The sequence below is a fragment of the Melozone crissalis genome, unplaced genomic scaffold, assembly GCF_028551555.1.
Source record: "Melozone crissalis strain CALT ecotype California unplaced genomic scaffold, PUWL_Pcris_2 ptg000041l_1, whole genome shotgun sequence".
Lineage (NCBI taxonomy): Eukaryota > Metazoa > Chordata > Aves > Passeriformes > Passerellidae > Melozone > Melozone crissalis.
The window spans coordinates 1571708-1595220 of record NW_026535819.1 but is presented as its reverse complement, the minus strand read 5'-3'; the positions used below and the strand labels follow the sequence as shown (position 1 = coordinate 1595220).

General features: G+C 41.9%; 1 protein-coding gene across 7 annotated transcripts in view; it reads right to left on the bottom strand.

Moving 5' to 3' along the window:
* Positions 1–489: 489 nt before the first annotated feature.
* Positions 490–23513, bottom strand: part of STRBP (spermatid perinuclear RNA binding protein) — a 57418-nt gene continuing 34394 nt past the window's right edge. For 2 of the 7 annotated variants that reach the window (XM_054284473.1, XM_054284474.1), the window contains exons 9-18: positions 22969–23066; positions 22397–22508; positions 21602–21694; positions 20561–20760; positions 18366–18527; positions 17459–17593; positions 16798–16938; positions 16118–16241; positions 14195–14239; positions 8952–9067 (exon numbers count right to left, since the gene is read on the bottom strand). In XM_054284473.1, coding sequence (XP_054140448.1) covers positions 8973–9067; positions 14195–14239; positions 16118–16241; positions 16798–16938; positions 17459–17593; positions 18366–18527; positions 20561–20760; positions 21602–21694; positions 22397–22508; positions 22969–23066 — 1205 coding nt within the window. In that variant the 3' untranslated portion in view covers positions 8952–8972. The other 5 variants (XM_054284475.1, XM_054284476.1, XM_054284472.1 and 2 more) reach the window with 3 other exon arrangements.

Below are 23513 nucleotides of genomic sequence, written 5' to 3'. Positions count from 1 at the left end.
TCATGCTCAACTTTATCACTAAGAACTGGACAGGACTTTAAAAGCATACAGCCCTCTGGGACTTGCTCTGCTGTTGTACTTCAGTGCTTTGGAGAGCCCCCACCCCCAGCAGTGGTGCCCTCTGAGCAGTGCAGCGTCCCAGGCTGGCTCTGGGGCAGCTGGAGCACGGTGACATTCCGGAGTGGAAGCTGTAGTTAAGCACCAGTTACTGCCCCCTGGAGAGGCTCAAGGGAGAATTGCTTCGTAGAGAGCTGGTCGGCCTGAAAAGCTTAGTCAGTTTGATCAATAAATATTGACTTAGGGTTAGGATGAGAAATAAGACACTGCACCTTGGAACTGGAAGACAGAGTCAACTTCCTGCTTTTTCTGTCCAAAAGGAGACTGGCTCCAAAACATTTGTCCTTAAGGACCTCTGTGATGCCTGACAGATAACTCATTATGCGTGTATGAATGTACCTGTCCCCTTTTGCAGAGAGGGGTAAATGTGTGACTGGACAAAGCTTGGAGGCTTTTTTCTGTGATTTTTTTTTCAACCATCTGCTCTGTTTCATGTTGTCCCTGAAGGCATGGTTACCCACTCCTAAATTATGCAGCATTGCCCAGAGAATGGCTCTGTAGTTGAATATGCTCTCTGCAGTACAGCCTCCCTTTTCTTCCAGCGTATGTGGATTTCCACACAATAGATGTTATCAGAAAACTACACTTGTCTTTATCCTGTTATTTTGAGCAGGGAAACAGTTATATGAGTTTAAAAACACAGGAAAGAATCTGTACTGCAAATCAGAATTTTTGTAATTAAATTAATAGGATCACGAACTTTTCAAAAGCTGTACTGCTCTGAATGCTGTTCTCTAGCCCACCGTTATTCTCCTTTGAGCAGAATGACTTTCCATCTGCTTAGAAACAGTTCTTTGTGAAAATAATGACAGAAGAATAAATACTGTCTCTCTTGCCCTGACTTTGATACTTTACAGGACACCCTTACAAGACTCACATTCTGTTGGGAGTGAGTGCAGCAATACACACATTTCAGTATGCATAGATCATTAAATTGTAGCAGTGCCAGTAATAAAGCAAAACTTGCCAAGATGTCCTGTTCCTCTTAATTAAGCTTGATTTATGTGTGCCTGTTGACTTAAGATGCAGTTAGTGTCCACTGCTGAGATGATGCAGTACCCTGAGTAACTCTGTATTGATTACGCTTCCACAAGCTTGTGCTTTTGCAAGAACACAGAAATGAAACTCCAAGAAAATAAAGAAGTACATCAGGTTGTTTCCATGGAACACTGTTAGTCTATTCATAGCAGCTTCAAAGTATGAAGTTAAAACTTACCTTCTGCTCTACTCCCATCGAAACAGATGAGTGCTATGATTAACTCCCCTTTAGCTTAAAAAATAGAAGTGGATAGAATGTCAAAATACACTTTGCTAGTAAGAGGAACCTACTTTGTCATAAGGAGTTACACCAATATTGGTGACCTAAAATGTGTACACACAGGTCACTGTGGGAGCAGTATCTGCTTTCCCTTGTTGCCATGCTCCTCTGTGTAAAGGCAGCTTGTCTAGAATACTGTGGGCATTACAGAAATAACTAACTACTGTTCCTTCTGAGGAAATTACTATTATTCCTTTTCCTCCCAAAATTCAATTGCATGCTCTGTACACTGCCTGGAACTATCTACCTGTTTTGGGTAGGACTGCATCAGGAAACAAAATCTGTCCATTGGATTTCTCACATTCCTCCTCTGGAAAACCAGCAATCTTGGACTTGTTTACTGAACAGAAAAAAAAAATCATCTCCTTTAGCAACATCATTAGCAGCTTTTAGCCTGCTGTATGGATAGCTTAAACCTCTTACCTCATTTCTCACTAAGTATTGAAAAAGCCATCCCAGCTCCCCCTGCTCATAGTACACAAGGCTGCTGGCTTTCCCCAGCACACATAAACCTCCTGGTTTTACCACAGACTGTCTTAATGGACTTGGAAAAGGCAGTGCAACTTTCCCTCCAGCTTCTGTCTATGATGCTCTAACCTCTAAAAACTGGAGAAGGACATTTCCTTCCGTTGTTATGTTTTCTCTCTCTTGCCAGAACCAGATGCATTCAGAAATCCTGTGTTCAAGCTCATGCTGCACTACACCTCATGAACTGCAAAGCAGCATAAGGCAGCTGGAGCTTCTGGATCCTGGTTAGAGGTACGAATGAGGCTTAAGTTTAATCAATTAAAAATTAACTGCAGCTTTTACTCATTCCAACTCTCTTCTGCTAACCGATGGAGGATAGCCAGTTACATTCAATTAATGCCTTTTAAAATTAAGTGTTATTTATTCTACTAGAGATAGCAGTCCAGAGGTTTTCAGAAATGTGCAGTTCTGGCTGGTGAGAAAACATTTTGAAGTTGTTTACTTACACAGCATAGAAGAGACTGCAGCTTTAATTATCTTGCTACCCCAAACCTTTGAAGTTAGAAATCAGATAAATTCAGTCTCTACAGTTAAAATTTTTAAATGTTCTTTACATTCTTGTAACTCTCACTTCTTGGTGGATTATTAATTAAGCATGGAAGAATACTCCCCCTGAGAAGGCTTCAGTCTGTAAAAGAGTTTCTATAGACTAGGCTTGATGGGTTCTTTTCAAGTACACAACTACTAAACTACCTGTGGTACAGTATATATGACCTTAGACTGTACAGAGTTAAGGCACCAAATGCAAGATAAAACAACATCCAAAATAAGAGAGATGCTTTAGAACTGCACATCTCCACACACCACTTTTGGACATTCCTCAAAAACATCAAGGTAAACAATGTGGTCTGAATGTTTCATGCAATCTCAGGAACTGGAGAAAAAAACCCCACTTTACTGAATTTAAACCTTACTGTCTGGTGAACTTTTCTCTTACCAAACTCACAGCACTCCCAGTACAGCACTGCCTTGCTTACACAGCATCAGAGCGGTGTGGGAGGGAGAGCCCCCTTTCTCCTGGGAAACCCCAGAGAGAGGAGGAGACAGAGGAACGGGCAGATGTGTCCTACTTGTGCTTTTGTATTATCAGTCACAAACCAACAAGTGAATCCCATATCTATGAGCAGAAAAGGCAAGCACCACAATACCTGGACATAAACAGGTGTGGATTCAGATGACACAAATAAAGCTCAGAAGGCATTGCTCTGAGGTTAAGCAATAAAAAAGTTTAGTGGTGACAGTTCTCTTAATGCCAACTATTTAACCACTAGCTGAAATGGTTTATATTCAAAAGAAAGTGCACATGAAACTGCTGCTGTGGTCCATAGGCACAGGACTTCAGTGCTGGGTTTCTCTGGTGAAGTGCTCTAAAATGACTTTAGCAGAATTTCCACTTCCAGTGGAATGAAACCAACAAGCTGTTAGACAAGCTGTCTCCTGCACTAAGACAGCAGATTCAGCTATCCTGTCTCTTTGCTCTGCTTTAAACAAGTCAATAAAATATCTCATTTTTCACTGGATTATTCAGCAGGAAGCCCAAGAGGGTCTGTGTGCTGAACATTCGAGCTGAGTTACTGTTTTTTGAGACAGAACAGCCGTTCCTAACAGAGCTCCTCAGTGTGCCCAGCACAGAGCTCATTTTCATTCTTTTGATGCCAGAGAGGCAAGGTCTTAGTCAGCCTCATGACTGAGAACAACAATCTGAATTTCATGTTTACACATCTCATCATGTATCCAAAGGAATCCACAGCAGCATAGCTCCTGTGCTGTTTGCCAGAGCCACCGGAAATAGGAGCTGTTTCTAAAGCTGCTTTGTGACTTGGAACTCAGTGAGGCTGGGACATAGCTTTCTCTTCATTAAGTAAGAGGCAACTTTCTTAGAATTCCCCTAAAGGCAAGAAGTTCTAATACTGAGTGAGTATATCTTGGTATACCAAGCACAAGAGGCGGAAGGAAATGTGTAATTTTGTCTGAGTAAAGACTGAAATACTGTCTTGTCGTTTATATGGATTAGGAGAGATGTTCAGCTATCCCACCTCTAGACTGGCTCAAAAGTACAGATGCAGAATTACAAATGAAGCAAGGGACTTTACATCAGGGAGTTGGTGGCAGAAAAAACAGGGAGTGCCACTCTCACTCTCCAAGGGACATTGCTAGGACTGGATCAGAGGTGGTACGTTAAAGCTGCTCACATTTATTGCTGTCTTGGAGAAAAATAAGTGACAAGAGAATGATGTTGCATAGCTGAACAGCCAACAAATAGAAGATTTTTTTCTCAGACTACTTGAAAAATCTTCATGCCTCTCCTCCTGCATTTTCTACATCCTAATAATCTGAGGAATTTCTTGTCAGGGAAATTGTTCTCAATAGCTCAATATAAAGCCTTAAATAATTTTAGATTTGTGCGCTTTTCCCCAGTTAAGTTCTTTCAGGGGCTTGAGGGCACAGTCTTTTATTAAGACACACTTTAAATCTTTTTTCCTACCAGAAGGCAAGTGTTCTCAAAGAAAGAATCCTTTTCTCCAGAGATGAGAGATACTGGAGCAGTTTTCAGATCTTTGTTAATGAGTAGAAATAGTCCTCTGGCACAGAAATAAGTTGAAATATTTGTAGGAAAACTGGTTTCTCTGAAGTGCTTCACAGTCTGATTAAAAGTTTTTAAGAATCTAGATACTTATATGTAACAATTTCATAATTTGAGAGAATCAGTGCTTTACTAGGATTCTAGAAGATGATCAGAAAAGGCAGGGCAGGAGGACAGACTTCACAGAAGCAAAGGTATTTAACAGCAGTGAAAGTCATGGCAGCAGCATTTACAGCACATTAAGTGGGGAGCCATGACAATTGCTGAATCATCTAATTAGCTCACACTGGCTACAGGACAGCAAATTAGACAGATTAGGAACCACCTACCCAGGCACTAAATTGCCTTTGTGAGGGTTGGATTGTGCACCGTGTCCAACAGAAATTGCTTGGGCAACCGAGGCCTCGTGTTACACATTCCCTTCAGGAGCACAGGCTGGCCTCCCTCCCTCCAACTGGCCAAACGCCCAGTCATAAGGTCACTGTGTTCCAGCTCCTGAATGTGTGCTTAAGGAAGACAGCAAGCACTGGCAGAGAGAGAACACGATGGCAGGAAGCACCACACACCACGCTCTGAGCTAGCCAAACCCTCCAAAGCAGGCTGCTTACTCTAAACCCTTCTCTAGGAAGAGCCTGCCTGGAGGAATTTCTTATGGCTGGCAAAGTAGGACAGAAGCAGACCCCTAAAGCTCATGGGTGTTTTTGCAAAGTCAGTGGTGATGCCATTCATTTCCAGTATAGAGAACACATTAAACAGTTTGGTTCTTCATTGTAAATCTCTGGCTTTTAATCCCGTAAGTGCCAGACACCATCTCCCAAAATACACACGATCATCTGGTTAGCTAAAACTAGCGTTAAGGTGGGTAGTGTATAGGCACAGACTTTCCCTGGTCTCCTATTTATAGATGTACTAATTGAAAGGAACTTTTCCGATTTCTTTTCCATGAACCAGAAATTCAAACTGTAAAATACCATTTCTGCTCCACTGAAAAGGTACTCCAGAATTGGTAATGCTACTGGCAGCTGCACAGAGCATACACAACCAGATGTATGCGTTTGGCTCTTGGGTACATGCAGAAATGCAAAGCCCAATAGCTGTAACACAGACCTCCAACCTCACAGAAAAGGCAGTTCAGACCAAGATCCTGTGAGGAGGCTTTTAAAAGGAAACCTGAAAGTTATATGCAGAAGAAATGAGTTTGTACTTCTGCTTTAGCAAAGCCATACTTGATGCAACACTGATGAAGCAGATGTTATCCAGATTACTGATCAGATAATAGCCTGACATGAGGCTAAAATCTACTGATGGAATTGGCTGCTCTCTCAAACCTGAATACATCAAGCACTTCAGAGCCTACTCTGTGACCCTTCAGTACATGGGGCTATTTTGCTCAAGTTCCACATGAATGAGAGGGGTTCCCAGGCAGTCATGCCCCTTAGAGTCTTATCTCTGATTCCAGGAGGCTGCAGAACCCAGATTTAGGAGTCTTAGTGTGTTTCACATATCAGAAAATGGTTCTCTCCTACTGAAAAGGGAGGCAGCAAAGGCAAGGGGCCATCTCAGACATAAATACTGCAGTGCTTTACTGCATTACAAACAGCAGGGTATTAGAGAAATCTAGAGAAAAAAAAGATGCAAGAAAGTTGAGATCATTTAAAAAAACAGCAGGAGAGTGGAAAGGTTAGGATTTTAAGAGTTAAAAAAAGTGATAGCAGAAAAATACAGAAATTCACAGTTAAAGCAATTCTGCTGGAAAGAAATACATATGGATTAAGCTGCCAAGCACAGTCCACAAAGAAGCAGATCAAATGAGAGTCAGCAAGATGTTTATTATCAGTCTTGAAGTGGACAGTGCTTGTCAGGCTGATAGCAGTTAAGCTTAGGAAAGGAATATTCAGGAGAAGTTCATTATAATGCACCTTGGTGCATATAATACCCTATCTGAAGGAGCAGAGCAGCCTGCTGCTCCAGGATCAGCACTGCTGGGCCTGCCAGGCTTAAAAAGGGACTGAAGTGTAGGTGAGCTGCAGATCCAGCCCTGAGTTTGCACCTTGAAGATAACAGCAGATAGAAACCTGCCCCCTGAACAGGAAGGACGTTCTGATGGCTCATCAGTTGTCCTGCAGATGTCATGGAAGGATTATGTGCTTCCAGGGCCAGCCCCTGGAACAGTTCCTCAGTTCATTTCCCAGGTGCAAGTTCAGGAGCAAAGCTGACACTATTGAACAGCTCTTTTTCCCTTACCAGCCTATGCATTATATCCAGAAATATCCTGAGGAATGGATGTACATGCAGTTACTTAGTGAATTTGATGATTCAATATTAAAATCAAATATAGTTTATATTTGCTGTTAGTGATTTGATGCAGACCTTTGGGCTTGATACACCTCTACATATTCTGTACTAAGTGGTTTTCTGTTTGACACCAGTGTCAACTGTTACCAGTCAGGGGTTGTTCCTGTTTTCATCTCTGAATTGAGACCCTAAAATGCTAATACATCATCATCAGCTTGCTCCCTTTTGCTTTTTTATTTTTTAGCCATTTTTATATAAAAAGAGTTGTTTCCAGCAACTTCAAGTACTGCAAGTACTGCACTTCTGGAGTACTGTACTATGCAATTTTGCATAACGCAAGGTTTAAAAGACAAATAAAAAAATAGTATTTTAAAACTACACATATCATGTGCACCAATAGGTCATAATCCAAACCCATTTTTATCTAAGTAAAATATTGTTAAAACATTTACTACAGAACTGAAAAGAATTATTTATGGATGGCTGTATCCTAATTTCCAGCTGTAGAAAAGCACAGCTAAGCAAAGGATTCACGCAGAGATAAATCCCTGCCTGCCTGTCCTCCCGTCCTGCACTGCACCCACAGGAGGGAAGCAAACCTGGCTGCTTCCTGAATAATTTGACCTAATATAATTTGATCTCTGCAGATTTGAACTGCAATATCATCAAAGTTGTTCATTCTTCATTTGGAGTTTAGCTTTAACAGTTTAGGGAAATAGTTTCTCTCATGATTAGTGTCACCCATTGCACTTAGCCAGAACCAAGGTGTGCGTTATTCAGAGCAGGCCATGGCCTGGCTTTGGTACCTACCCAGACGTGTCCACAGGGATGCAAGGAATGCAGTGCCTGACACAGCAGTATCAACACAGCTTTTTATGCTACACAGGAGAAAAATATTTGAAGGAGAACAGTCCGTTGATAAAACCAAACAATTTCTCAAGTGTTAGGTAATATTTTTTTAACTGAAACTGGAGTATTTGAATTGGCCTTGAGAAATACAAAGTTGGGATTCAGACCTATGTATTACCTCTTTAAACACTGAGTTATCAAGACATAATAAAAACGTGCCATATACAAGATTGTCACAGGTATATGAGATTTTTAGAAAAAAAGCAATAAAAATATTCTTTAAGCTGAAAATAAAATCTCTTACCTTTTATATCACGATCTCAGCTTACAGTCACTACATTTCTGCTTATTTTATACAAGTGCATATGGCTATGAAGGTCCGGAGAGAATGAGAATAAAGTGGAATTAACCTGCTGAAAACTGCTTAGAAGTCTTAAGCTGCAACATATAGATGTTCCAATACCATTTAAAAAAACATTAACCTTTCAGTTATTGCTGATTGACAATCTCAAAATATCAACATACAAATATTCAAGAGGGAAATATCTCAGTAAATTTAGAGCAGCAAAGGTTTTTGAACTGGATGTTTCCCAAATATTGTATTTTCCTATAATTTGGTGATGATTTTAAGAGACACAAAAGCAATCCACTTGATTTTCAAGTTCAGGCCTACCATTTTTGTGCCTCATACCCATGATGTGGGAAAAAGAGAGAGAATATATCATTCAGTTACATTTTGGGAAAAAACATTATGTTCTGGTTTTTTTCTTCTGCCATTTTGCTACATTTCATGTCTGCTGACATGCACAATGGTACAAAGCACTGCTGCTTCAGGAGTGACCATTGCACAGCTCTGTAGCAACTTTTATAGGAAACATGCAAATACAGTATAGTATCAAAATTCTGAAGGACTTCAATAGTGAAAGTCAAGGCAGATTTCAGTGCTTGAAGCAGCACTCGACCCAGGTTGTGCCTTGGTTTGGTGTTTGGTTTTCCCCCCTCAACACAGCAGTCCTTCCCCTTCTAGTGTAAAGAAATAACCAGGAGTATATACACATCTATTGCTATGTACCCAAAGAGAGGACTTGTGGCTTGGACTAAGTATTGCTTTTCATTACATGGAGCAAAGTTCAAGAAGTAAGAAAAACACTTTAAAAAAAAAAAAGAAGGAAAAAAGCTCAGATCCCATGTCTGAAGTTGAGAAACCTCAAAACGAGCCACGTTTTTCTTGCTTTTAAGACATGTACAAAATGCCATTTGGAGCCACACAACCTGATGGTTCTAGAAGTCAGAGAAGAAATCTTGAGGGCCCAAGTGAATAATAAAAGGTGCGATGCTGAGAGGCTGGCAATAGGGACTGTCAATGAAAAAACCACCTACAGTGGGAGAAGAGCAGAGAAGCAAAAACCTCACGTTAATTGCTGAGACTGGCTGAAGCTAAAGCTCCATTTAAATTTCTCTGCTCTTTCAGCTGCAAGTGGAATTTTCATTGTAAAATGGGCACTTTGAATTCTTTGAAGGTATTGAAACATCTAACACTTCCAAGGTTACCACTTTCTAAACAAAGAACTGACAGCTCATTCATATTTTCAGTAAAGCAGAGAAATGTAAAATATGCAGCAAGGGGGCAAATTTACAATGTGGTTAGTAACTCCCAACAAATGACAAAAAATAAAAAATGACTTCTATAAATCATTTGAAATGACTGCCATCATGTTGGAAAAGAGCATAGCGCCCTTCTTGTCTTTGAAATAAGAACAAGCTTTTGGCTTACAAATGTTCATTGTATAGAATTGGTTCACAGAATATTTTGTTTGGAATTTTACAAAACTGGGGATTCAGGAAAAAAAAAAAAAAAAAGGAAACTACAAACAGTTGCCAATCAGGGGAACTCCAAAAGAGAGGGAGGGGAAAAAAATGTGTGCAGAGGAAAGATTCCTTTAATGAATATTTGATTAACAAAAATGGGCTCTGATCAGCCATGCTTTTTCTGCTCCGTGATGGCTTCCTTTCATCCATAGGCCAGCAAAACAGGTCTGTGATTTCTGAGCACCTCTCAATTTGGCTCTATCCCCGGCCCTGCTCTGTGTTCCGTGGGTGAACCCAAGCTCACCCTCCCGGGCCATCCTCTACGTTTTATTAAAGTACCACCGACAGCAAACGGAAGCGAGAGCTACAGCAGGAGGAGAACCATGGAAATGGAAACACATTCCTAAGCACAAATACTCAGCTTAAGAATAACAGCTGCAGTTAATTCCAGGGAAAGCAGCTTGTTCTATAAGCCACCCCTTATTCAGCTTTTCTAATATTTCCCTCCCTCTAAGGGGGATATGGGGAGGAGGAGGAACTTGACATTGCTTTAAGCACTGCTCTTACAACACCCTCAACACAGACACAGCTCCCCTTGCCTCAGCAGCAGCGTCTGTTAGAGAACAGGGGGTAAAGGCAAATCTTTGGAAGAGCAGGAACTAAAGCCAGCCTATGGAAAAGCAACGGGCGGGGGCTGAGGAGAGAGTGCAACCAACAATGCTGCTTATTTGTGGGGTGATACCTTAATAAAGACACTGGAATCCCTTGTTAGAGCCCACAGCAGTCCACAATCCATGGAGACTCCAGTCGTGGAGCTGGGGCCTATCCTGGAATTTCAGACAGGTGCACACACTCCTCATCAAAAAGAGGACTCTGGGTTTGAGCACCAACTCATAAAAAAGTACTGGCCTATGGCTGAAGTGTGTCACTTTTCACAGCAGCACTCAACAAGAACTGGGACAATTAAATAGCAAGTTTTCATGGGGACCTTGTTGCTGCTTTAGATTCTTATAAATGTAAGGGGGAAAGGAGAACCTTTGGTTTAATATACAATTGACAAATAAAATGTTTTCTGTAGAAATGGTGGATGGAAAATCAAGGGTGGGCAGACAATCTTAAAAGTGAAGAAGGCCACAAGAACAAGTGGAATTTTTTTTCTTTTTTTCTTTTTTTGTAAAAACAGAAAAGAACGGAAAACATGTAGTTTTTGAGCTCTAAAGAACCTGATTGTAACACTATTGTTGTCCTTTCTCTGGGCAATACGGGTGTAAGGTGTATCCCTGGAATTGCATCCTTCTGTGGGAACTTCCTTTAATACTTGTTTAATACTTGTTTCACAGAATGCAGCCTTATACAGAGACAGACTAATTCCCTTTGTTTCATTTGTTTTTCAGCATTTTGTGTATGAGTGAAAAGTCTTCTTGGATAATTAAGACTGTGTCTAAAATCACAGTTACAGTATGCTGATCTATAAGGAAACTCAGGTACTGATGCTTAACTATAAAAAATAAGATAAAACAATATTTTAACCCATATCTTACTAAGTTTATTACACACCATAATATTTACAAAGTTAAATGTTAACTGTAAAGTTTCTATCTTTTTTTTTATTATTATTATTATTTTTATTTTTGTTTTTTAAAGAACTATGCCCTGCATTTAATAACCCTACAGCAAATACAGGTCATTAACTGAGTCTGTGTGACTGCATTAGGAAACAGGCAGTACTCTTGTGTTACAACAAAACAGTTTATTTGTGATCAGTGTTTTATATTCTATACATCCTTCACAAATTTAATTTTACATAATCGGATACTTCATTTAAAACGTAAGATTTAAGCTTCTAGTTCTTCCCTATAACAGAAGGCTGGTATAAGTTATTTGAAAATGAGGTAACATTTCACAGAACATTTTTTCAAGTTTTAGAGAACTAAATTTGCATTTTGTTAAAATCAAAAAGTAGGAAAAAGATGTTTCTTTACAAATGACTTTGCTCAAGTATGTGTTCAAAGAAAACAGGATAAAAAGGCTTTTTTCTTCTAACATTCTGTACTGTACTGTGTTGTTCAATCAATAGGAATTAGCTTCTGCCATTTGCTAAAAGAATGAGTAGTGGGGAACGGGATAAGTTGGGAATTTCATAACTGGTAACAGAACCATTCTCTTGGGTAAACCTACAGAGAGAAGAAAGGGAGAGGACTCCAAATAAGTTCAGCAATCCAAGAAAGTCAGATAAGAGCTTACAGCAGTGTTCTCATTAACCTTTTCCAGATCAGTCAGTCAATGTGCTGTCAGGGTGCAGAGTCCCATAAACAGTAACACTTCACCACTTTGCACTGTTTCAGACAGATGGTTATAGCTTAAACTCTGCTTTATTTTTGTCCTGGTGTTTGGTAAAATTAAGGCAGTAATATTCTCAAAAGCAGAGTGTGTATTTGGATTTGAAGCTCTATTTCATAATCTTTATGGTAATTAATCTCTACTAGTTTGTTCTACATTGAGGTAATTTCACAGGCCAGTTGCAATTGCATATATTCTAGACAGGCACTGCTGTGCATAAAATACAACTCACAGGGAAACTGTTCAGCAGTTTTGATCAGCATCCAGGTAGGTCAGCCAAAAATCAAGCACCTACAGTAAATTCTGCATCTGCTTCCTTATTCTGCACTTCCTCTCCTGAGTTGAGGTAGGTAAATCTGGAAAGATTGACATCTGCCTGATTTCATTATTATTTTAGAGTTCTTGTGGCCTCACAAACTTCTGCACAATTAAACGTTTGTTTGGTTTTTTAATCTTGCCTATTTAAATTCTAGTATTTAACCTATGTATCCATTTAGAAATCACAAAGCAGCAACAGCAGGTATTTCAGAGCACCAGATGATCAAAGTGAAGTTTCCCAACATGCAACAGCTTACAAAGGCAAAGAGACATGTTTACCTTACAGCCAAAAAGCATTATCCCAGAACTTTGCATCACAATCATAATACATTAAGAACAGAAACTCTTTATGTGAAGAATGGGGGCATCCAATTCCACAATGCTTTGAAGTCAGTGATATGTCACATATATACACCTAAGTGCTTAAAATCCAGCTCCCAAAATAGGCATAATGAGAAAAAAAAATCCCAAATGGGAAGGAATAAATGAAAAAAAGCAAGAAAAGCTGCGGGGAAACTTGGTAACAGTTGTATTCCTGCCTGCAGCAGGGAAAGGATTCCTCATGTCACAGTGTGTCACTGCTTGTAAAAACACAGACATGCAGCTACCAGTAATCCTAGTTATACTCTGAGACTGTTGCTTGAAAAGAACCAAGGGGGTTCTTAAAAAATCCATACCCCAAACTAAATTCCCTTTCATTTTCCTCTGAGAAAACATGTTGCTGTTCCTTGTGTGATGCACCACAAAAGACAACACTCCGTGGGACAGCCCTGCTGCCAGCTGCCCTTCTGTCAGAAGACAGGGCCAGTCAGCAGGTGTAAAACTACAGAGGTTTGCTCCAAATTTGAGGGAGAATTCCACACTGAACACAGCCCGTGGGCCCATTCTCCCTCTCAGTACAGAACTGGACCAGCTGGTCCCAGTCAGGCAAAGCAAGTATCTTCCATAAAGCAGCAGCATTCTTGCCCTGTATGAGCTCATACCTCTAGAAAAGTCATGTAATTGACATTTCAAAATATTTTTAACTTTTATAATGATATCAGGGGAGTTGGTACTGCCCAAGTTAGACAGATTTGGGAGGAAAAGCTTATTACAAATGCTAAAAAGCAGAAGTTTCCCATATGAAAAATTCCAGGCCTTGAAACATGCCGGTCATTTGAGCAGCAGACTGTGACCAGTCCCTGCCACAGGAGAGGCTGGTGGGACTGGTCCTGGTGGGCTCACACTGTGTGTGCCAGGACATATCACTGACTCCAAGTGCCCTGCTCCCATTGCCACATAAACCTCATTCAAAGTAACCAAAAGGGCCGGTTAGAGGAATGCATTGTTAGTCCAGCATAAAACAAGCCAGTGGGGAGGGAGAAGCCAAGTTAAGGAAAACCCTTCCATCACAGCTCTCTGGTTATCAGCTCATTTTACAATCTCCATGAAACCAGTGCTTTGCCAGCCTAATAGAACATGTTTCATAGTGAAAAGCATTGTGGCAAATGACCGTGTCCTGGCTGCCTCACAGACTGATTGCTACCAGCACCAGCTACCCAAAAGCCATCCTGGTGTCCCAAGCAGTGGTGTTTTAGCCTGCAGGGTGGGGGGGGTATTTGCCCATAGACTTCAAAGAGTTGACAGCATTAAGGGAGCTTTGTCCACAAGTCACTTACACTTGGGAGCAAACATTTCACCAATGTTACTGTATTGCCATTTAGCTAAATCTGAGTCAGAGATGCTGAAATAGGCCCTTCGGTAGTCTTTGAATGGAGCACAGACTGGCTGTAAAAAGTAAGGGAACTACTTTGACTGGGTTCCAGTATGAAGGGAACAGGCAATTAGAACAAGCAGTCCTTCCACAGACCAGGCAAAGCAGAGGCAAAAAGCTACTCCAACCAAAAAAGAACCACAAGGTTATGGCATAAAAGTGGTGTTGTTGTCATGGTTTAAGAGCTTAAATCTCTTTGAATTTCTCCTTGGACTGCCACATTTGGATTGCCACAACAGTTTCTGCATAATTTCTAAGGTGTTAATTACAGGGCTGTACGTACCGTAGGCTGGTGCCGCTGTGCTGTATCCGTATGGTGCTCCATAGCCTGCAGGGAAACACAGGAGGGAGAGGGGTCATTCCCTGCCCTGCCTCTCAGTGTTTGCACACCTGCACATGGGCATGGACCCTGTTCCTGAAGCAGGAGCACAGCAAAACCAAACTCACACCAATACATACAAATATTGCTGAAAACACTCAAATGTTCCTATGTGGTGGCCAGAAGGACATGCTGCCAGAGACTTTCTCAAGCCTCAGCATCACGGAGTTAAAATTCCCTATTTCATTTCCTCAGCATTTTCTTTTCCACTCAGTCCCTCAAGTCTGCACTGTCAGAGCATGGAGTTGGCGTGACACAGACATCTCATATTTGCTTATGTTCTTCTTAAAACACAAATGCAGTCTATGCAGAGAACAGTCACTTCCCTAAATTTCCTTTAAAAAGAAAACGCTGGATGCCTGTGGCAGATGTCACGTCCCCCTTAGTAAAACTCCTGGCTTTCTCTGCCATTTCTAACAGACAGAGTTCCACAGAAGACATGTGAACACCTCCACACAAACAGATTGTTTTCCCCCAGAGAGCCGAGTGTGACTCTGAAATATCTGAGAGAAAAAGCAACACCAGGTAATACCAGCATTGGTTTCTACACGTCAGTACTTCATGAAGGCTTTACAGGGTTTCTTTTTCTGGTGAGACTGCTGGTCACTCCAAAAAGTAAGAGATTTCTGAGAAGAATAGGTGATAGAGAGAAATAATCTGTGAAGGCCAAGGCCAATAAAAGCTTAACTACAGCAACTGGGAAATGAAATTTATTTCTGGAATAATTCCACACTGGCAAGAAGCATGCCCCTTGGCAGGTTAAAGTGTCTCTTAAATGACTTCTCAGGCAGACAGACAGTTCCAAAAACAATGTTAACAGCCATTAAAAATGAATTACTGGGTTTTAATATTTAAAATGACATGACCATAGAGGAACAATGAAGATGACATGCTGCCAAAGGTGCCAGGCAGGAAGGCTCCCAAACAACAGGGCTGTGCTATTAGCACGTGTGAGCTGTTGGAGGGTCTAATTAGAGCTCATGCTGTAATCTGAAAGCCTGAGCAGGAGGACTAGAAGTGTTATTTTTTGGAAGCTACTATTGGATTTGCTTTGACTAAGACATCTCCAGTATCTCATCCTTACAAATCTGTGGTTCTTAGAACAAGCGAAAACAATGTCTGGATTCCTTTCACATGTCACCCACAAACCTCAGACATGCTGTAAAGTCACAAAGAAAATGCACTTTGAAAAGTAATTTGAGGATGGAGAAAGTGATCATTTAATGAACATTTTCTTGTGAAAATGTGAAATGGGAACCAGAAGCCCTTGAACTTCAGAATCTGTTTTTGCTAATCAGAACAATGCAGTGCAGATGATGATTCCCCATCAGCCAGAGTATGAAAAGAAATTCTTTTATTTCTGGCCACCACAGAAGCTACTATCAGATGCTTCCAGGTGGAATTCACATAGGGGATTTTTGGGAGCTCAGGGACTCTTGAGCCTGACTTCATGTTCACAGAGGATTCTTGGAAAAGGCACTCCTATTGCTAAACCAGCACATGATCCAGAAGGTTCTTAGGCAGGAAGAGAGTTTTCGGAATTGTGCTATGGCAATGAACTATGAAGACAAATAATAAAATAATAAAGCTAAGACAGCCATTATGCCCATAACTGTGTGCTCTGTGCACACAGAGCTTTGAGCTGCACACTCATAAAGGATACAGTCTGCCAGTTTTCCAGCTCTTTGATTTATTTAAACCCCCATGAAGCCTTCTGCTCCATGTCAGATGGTTAAAGGAATCACCTGCACAGGTGAATAACACATATGAAAAAGAATACCCCAGCAGACAAATAATAAACTGTCAGCTACAAGTGTGGTGCCTTACCTGGTGTTATGTATCCAGTAGCAGCAGCTGCCCCAACAAACGCCCCTCGTGTTAAAGCACCTCGTCCTCTGCCTCGAACAGCCTGGACTGCTGCAGAAACAGCTGTATTGACAACCCCTTTAGTCTGCCCAGAGTGACAAAAAATAGCAGTTTAGAGAGTGAGTGTTGCAGGAATACAAGGCCACCTGCATTAAATCATCCCCTTTGAGAGGGCTCTGTAAACATGTCTGATGTGCCAGGCTGGCTGAGCACAGACTGGAGAGTGCTGTGCCAAAGGATGTGAGTGACAGGGACACAGCGGGTCCCTGGCCCTGTCACTGCCTGTAGAGCCCAGCACGTTCCCCGTGCTCAGCCCTGGCAGTCCCTTCCCTCAGACTGTGCCTTATTTACCTCAGATTTGGGCATGACTGAACACTGCTGGCTTCTGAGCCTCTTTGCTGCTCCTCCATGCTGTCTTTCCTACCTCCTTACAACTCTCCTCAACCTACAGCACTGGTTTTACATCTCCCTTACTCTCCTGAATCCACATGATTGCAGCAGGGCCAGGATCTCACCCCCAAACAACCAGCTCACAACAACACCAGCCTGTGTTAACCTCACTTTACTAAAATGCTGCCTTCTGTATCAAAAACCAACCCAGACGTGGGATAATGGTCCAAAAAGCAAGTTACAGTTCTTACCTGAGGAAGAATCTTCTTTTTCTTGTTATTTGCTGCATTAGGCCCAGAAAACAGTTTTTCAAGTGCTGCTAATGCAGCACTTGCTTTTGCTACTTTCTTGTTTGGGCCTGCACCTCTGAACTTCTGCCCATCTACTTCTACCTGAAAATTAAGACATGAGTTTATGCCTAGTATTGATGCACAGGGACACCATGCTGCACCCACTCAGCTGATGTGCCACCCATAAAGAACTTCAGTAGGAAAAATCATCCTTAGTGTTTTATGTGACAAATTTCTATTGGTTCTAGATCTGAAACTGCCAAAGGATACCAAGGTTATCCTGGGAACCAGTGTGTCACAGATACTGGGAATCTGGAAACTACAACTGCAATTCAAAGAGGACCAGCATATCTGTTGGATACTGGATTTAACCTATACCCTGGAGTCTTCCTCGTCATGAAGTTTTGGTCTGAATCCAGTTTGAATTCTCACTGTATTTTCCTAAAGAAGAAAGGCTATTCCTTTCCCCAGCTGAATCATCACAGCAACAAAGAGGTACATAACCTGAGAAATCACCACCACCAATGTGCATTGCAAAAGGCAAAATAGCAAAAATGTGAGCTGCAGCACCAAGTGACTCTGCTGCACCATTAATGACCAGCTGCACCCCTGCCCCTCTCACCTCCATCACAAAGCGCTTGTCATGGCTTCCCCCTGTTTCAGAGATGAGCTCGTACTTCAGACCTCTTCTCTTTTCATTGAGCTCCATCACCGGGTTTTTACCACTTGCTGTGAGTATGGGACCCTGAGTTCTTACCTAGAGAGACATGCAGGGTGTTACTTCAGAGCCTTTCTCTCTTCAAAATGCAGCCAAACCTCTGCACAGCTGTATCACAGGTAACGCTGCCCTGGCTGCAGCAACCTGCGATGCTGGCACGGCAAAGGGCAAGTCTCTAAAGAAGGGAGGGGCACCAATAATGGTGTCACAGAAGTCACACCCATTTATTTCTGTTAGTGAGGGCTGCTGTCCTCATGGCCTGATCTGGTGCCTGCACAAACTAAACATGACACCAGCTGCACTTGGAATTGCAACCCTGAGAGAATGCGAAGCTGAAGGTGGGGCCATGGTGTCAAGTTCCTTGAACTCGAAGGCTTTCACACCGAAAGGAGAGAGACTGGCCTTCCCAGCCCTGCACACGTCTCTGCTCTTCCACCTCATTATGTCCTGGCACTACCCAGCTCCGACTGAGTCACATGTCTTAGTAGAAATGTCTCTAACTGTTTGGAAAGCAAGGTAAAGCTGAGATCTCAGCACACCAGATCAGTCTGCAATAGAATTCTCTCAGCTATGGATAAAAACAGGGCAGTTCCATTAAAAATACTCCATTTCCATTCCCCTGGAAATTTCTCAGTGGACTAAACATGTATGTGGTTTGAGTTATCCATGATTACACACTGGAAATTGTTTCCCAATTAGAACAATTTTATGCTTTACCATTCTGACAAGCAGAACAGAAAAAAAAACCCAATGAAAAGTGAAACCCCAAACCCCACACCTCCATCTTTTGTACTTTCAATGCAGTCCTTACCTCTAGGGTAGCGGAGGTGTCAGCTGTGGAATTGCCAGTATTATTATTGCTTGAGATTGAAGACGTTGTTTCATTTTTACCTTCAGTATCTGATTTTTCATCAGAACTTACACACTCCACATCTGCATCAAAACCTGTTGGATACCCCATTGCTTGTAAAACCTACAACAAAGCCCCATGAAAAGAACTGTGACAGAGGCAGCAGAACAGGAGCAAATACAAAGTTGATCACAACGCAGCAAACAATCCACCATACACTTTAAAAAGGCATATTCCTTAGAATATTAGGGTTTTTTTCTTATTTGAAATGGAGATATCCATTTCAGTGGTTATCAGTAGGGAATACAATATCAATGGGGAAAATAATTTCAGGTTTCCAAAAGTGGAATCAACACAAAGCAGAATTTTAGTCTCAAAGATACTCATGAGCATCATTCATAATCTCAAGAATTCCTTGTAAAGTAAGAAATTAAAGACACTGTTTAATGGCCTTATAAGGAAATAGTTTCATGCATGATTTCCCCCCTGTGTCTATGGACAGGTCAAGAGACAGACTGTGGGGCAAACGTGACAAACAGTCTTGTGAGAATTCAAGCCTTGTACAAGATGGTACTTCTGGAGTTCAGTTCCTTCAAAAACATCCTCCATGAGCAAGGCCAGCCTCTCCCTTAACCAGCTTCCTGATCCAGCTGCACAGAGCTACCACACACAGGGCAAGGGAAACTGAAAGGAACCTGAAACTCTGCTGAAAATTTGGGGCCAAGAACAAAGTCTGCAGAAATGACTGTGTTCAAACCCTGAGCTGAGACCGACCTGCCTGGGGGAACCCCCGGCTGAGCTGCCATGCACTGGGGTACATCTGGCTGCGTTTTCAGGGCTTCTGCATTTTAAAAAGGTCAGATTAGAAAGTGAAATCTCACATTATTCCCTCTTACAAGACTGGAAGGCAGGGTCTGGGTCTGCTGAGAAGGGAAAGAAAGAAAGAAAGAAAGAAAGAAAGAAAGAAAGAAAGAAAGAAAGAAAGAAAGAAAGAAGGAGAGAAAAAAAAAAGGCAACTGTGACCACACCACCCATTTCCTCTTGGCTTGAATCGCGGATGTTTTGATGTGCAAATTTAGAGAAAACAGAGCTGGGTCGGCACCAGCACAGATCTGGCTGACGCAGAGAGGTTCAAGGGCAGAACAGTCACAGTTTTTCAGGGCAAAAGGGTTTTGTGGGTTTTTTTTTTGTTGTTTTTTAAACTGCAGGGAGGTAGGAAAAATAAAAGAATGAGGCAAAAGATCTGGAAGGACACACATGCAGGGAGCTACTTTTCCTGAAGGAATAACACATGCCCTCAGATGCTTCTGGACACTTTGAACTTGAAAGCACATAGGACAATGGGATTTTCAAAACTGAAATCAAAGGAAAGCAGAAAGTTGCCAGATGAAGATTCTAAAAAGGAAATTCTTGTTCAAAACAAAACGAGGCACAGAATGACAGATGGGCCTGTTCCTATCAGAAGAGCAGTTCTATTAACAGATGTTCTTTTGTAGACTCGTTTAGGCTGGGAAAGACCTTTAAGATCATTGAGTCCAACCATCCATTACCCCAGCCCTGCCACGCCCACCACTGAGCCATGTCCCCAAGCACCACATCTGGTGGATGCTCACAGGGCATTCAGTCTGTCCTGCTGTCACGTAGAGCACCTACAGGAAGCAATAGCAGCGTGACCAGTCTCTGAATGACACCAGTGTCCTACTGGAAATTTAACTGGATAAATCATGGTTTACCCAGTACACAGAGGGACTCTTCAGGCACCAAGGACAGAACTCTATTTCTAGGAGCTCACAAGCCAGGAATGGACACAGAGAAGGAGGGGGAGAAAGAAGCAGCCACCAACATGGCACTTCCAAACTAACAGGAGGAAGGAGTAGAACAGAACAGAACTAAACCCCTCCCATCCAGAATTTCACCACCACATTCAGTCCACTGCAACATGAGCTGACCCTGTAGAGCCCCAGGAAATTCTTCCCCCCCCTGCTAGCACAAAACCAGTGATGCTCTTTGAACCAGCTGTCTTTAGAGCGCACAGTGAACAGCTCAGCTAAATGTTTTGGTTTTTTTAATTTTGAGCTTGCATATTTCTAGTTTTAAGTACATTTCATTCTCCATCCCAAGATGTGGGGTTAGCAGATTATTTCAGGCTGCCTTACCTTCACTGCCACATGGAGCTTGGCTGTTTTCTTAGAAGGTCCTGATGCTTCATAAGTCGTACCATCAACATCTACAGACATTGTGAAGACTGGGGCATGGACTGGACCAGACTGTGACAGCAGCTTATACTGAAGCCCTGGCCTGATTTGGTTCAGCCTCATCAGAGCATTCATGAGATCTATTGCTTTACTATCTAGTACTAGTACAAGATAGTAGAAGGGGTAGGGGAAGGAGGGGAAAGGAAAATGAACAAAACAAGATGAACAGAAAAATGAAACAGTTTGCATTTCAGTGCCTTCTGTCTGTATCAAGGAGCAAAACCATCCCTCAGCCTCTCAAAGAGGGTGAGGAGAGCCATAACACTGTTAAGTCCTTAATAAGCCATTCTAATTCGGGGTAACAACTATAGTGACTTGGTTTTATATTAACAACATTCTGCTGCAGCTAGCTGTATTCCTCCTGCCTGCTGTAAAAGGAGTAACAAGTTTTATAGCTAATGGGGAACCAGATCCAGAACTGGCATCCAAGTAGCACAATGAAAACAGCCCCCAGAATAACTGGATCCCAGCAATGCCAGGAGACTTCTAGTCTGTGCATATGTGCAACATCAATGTTTTGCAGATTATGCATTTTATTTTCCTTGTGGGAAGTCTTGAGAGACCAGCACCTAACTCAGGAAGGGGAAGAGTGAAGAGAGTGCAATCTTCACTCACCAAAGTCACTGCAGTACTTTAAAAAGACCCCACAATACAGGGATGTTACCAATAAAGTACCTCAGCTGCTTGGGCAACTTCAGTTCTGGTGTAACTTGATGGGTAATCCCATTTAAAAATGCAAATCATTCAGTTAGTAAAGCATGTCAGGGGAAATTCAGATGCACAGAGATGTGTTTGACATTCCAAATGCAGGGTGATAGAGACAACAATTTTGTTCCAAAGACTTTTTCACATGCTCTACCACATCAACAGAGAGAAGCTTTTAAAGCAGCTCCCCCTGTACAACAGATCTTTGAAAACAGAGTGGAGAAGTGCTGCACTTACTTTTCCTCAGATTACGCTTCATCTTTTTATTTGGATCTTTATCATCCCCGACACTGTCTTCAAATGGTCTCTTCAGAGCAGACGAGCCTGTACCTAGGGTATAAAGTTCCTTGTAATATGGATATGCCATTAGGAAAACACGATCCCACAGCAGGAGTCTGATTAGTCCCACACTGTTTCTTGCTTGTTTATAGAGAAAAGAACTCATCCATCAGTCACAGCTTTCTTATTGCTACATGAAAGTCAATACTGGTTTACTGCTCACTCTGCCAGGCCAGGCAGGATCTCTGTGTCCAGTACCAGGTGTGGGATAAGGACTGCAAACCTGCAGTGCTGTTTTCCACATTTAGTCTAAGCAAGACCTCCAACAGTATTGTTTTTACAAAAAAATACAAATGGAAATTTTTAAAATTAGATATATATTGTTTTCTAGGAACAATTTCTGAGTAATTCTTATTATTGACACTCATTATATGCTTTTTGACACATCTGCAGTCTCTCCTCGCCAGCATAAGAATCAAACACTACTTCTGCTCATTGCATGCCAAGGGACTTTGTGCTTAAAGATGATCATCAGCTATATTATGGCTGTTGTGCCTCTCATCTCTTGGTTTTTCTGGAGACCAGAACTTCCAGATTTTATTCTCACAATGAAATATCGAAAAAAACAAAAATCACCCCACATATAACAAAGAATAGCTTCTACTTCACATTCACAGCACATAATTCAGAACTTCACCCATTAACTCCTAGTTTACTGCTCAAGTAGTGACTTTTGGAACAAATAATACCTACCTTCTTTGTCAGTTACTGACCAGGAATATTTCTGAAATGACTTATTTGATGGGAGGGGATCCATTTCCAAAACTTTATAGATCTGCCCAAAGGCTGATAATCTGAGCGCGTGCTGAAAGGGACAGTAGACACGCACATTAATCACAGCAGGATTTCACCTCAGTTGCTCAAGTTTTTTAGTAAGTGTTTAGACACAAAACTACTTCTGTGGTTTTGACAGACAAGAAGACAGCTTTTACAGCTGGCCTGTGCAATGGCTGTGGGACATACTAATGTCTAAAACCATAAAACTCCTGAATTTCTGTATCACAGAACACAGGGCACACTGACAGGGAGCCCACCCAAGGGCTCTGTGCTGGGAGCCGAGGTGGGTGCACAGGCACCCTGCTGCCTCTGCCAGGACAAGATTTCACACATTTAACTCTTGCACTCCCGATCTGTGGTTTAACCGTTCCAGGATAGTGCAGCCCAAGAACTGTCAGGACTGCCATGAAAACAAGCCATCCTGGCAGAGAATAAATGGTGCTAATGAGCTGAATTCCTCACTGCTGCACACACACAGAGTTCCCTACCTGAGCACTGTGTGTAATGGCTTCTTTTTGCTGAACTGTCATGTAAGACAAAGCGTCCGTGGGCTCGCGCTCGCAGGGGTCGTGCAGCCCCGGGCCCCCTGGCAGGGAGAGGAACGGGGATTATTGAGGGAACGAGCAGCAGGGTGCAAACAGGGACTGACAGAGCAGCTGAGCCCAGCTGCTGCACACAGGGCAGCAGCCCTTCTCCAGCAGGGACTCAGGCCTCACACAATGCAAACTGACCCAGGGTTTTACACCCTTGCAGTGGCCACAGACCTTATCAGAGTAAACACTGCACATGGGTGATAACGTTAACTGAAATCAGTAGGTCTGGAAGAAAACACATAATTTGGACAGATATGTAAATTTCAAGGAATCTGTAGAAACCAGATAATCATTAAGTCTATTTACCTGAAACCCCTTAATGAGGTAGGGGTTAATTTATAACAAATCTTAACATTCCCTGGGAACTTCTGCAGTGGCAATATAATTCACACAGTTACCACTATGCAAAATCCTTTCCTTTAATTTTATATTTTAAAGAA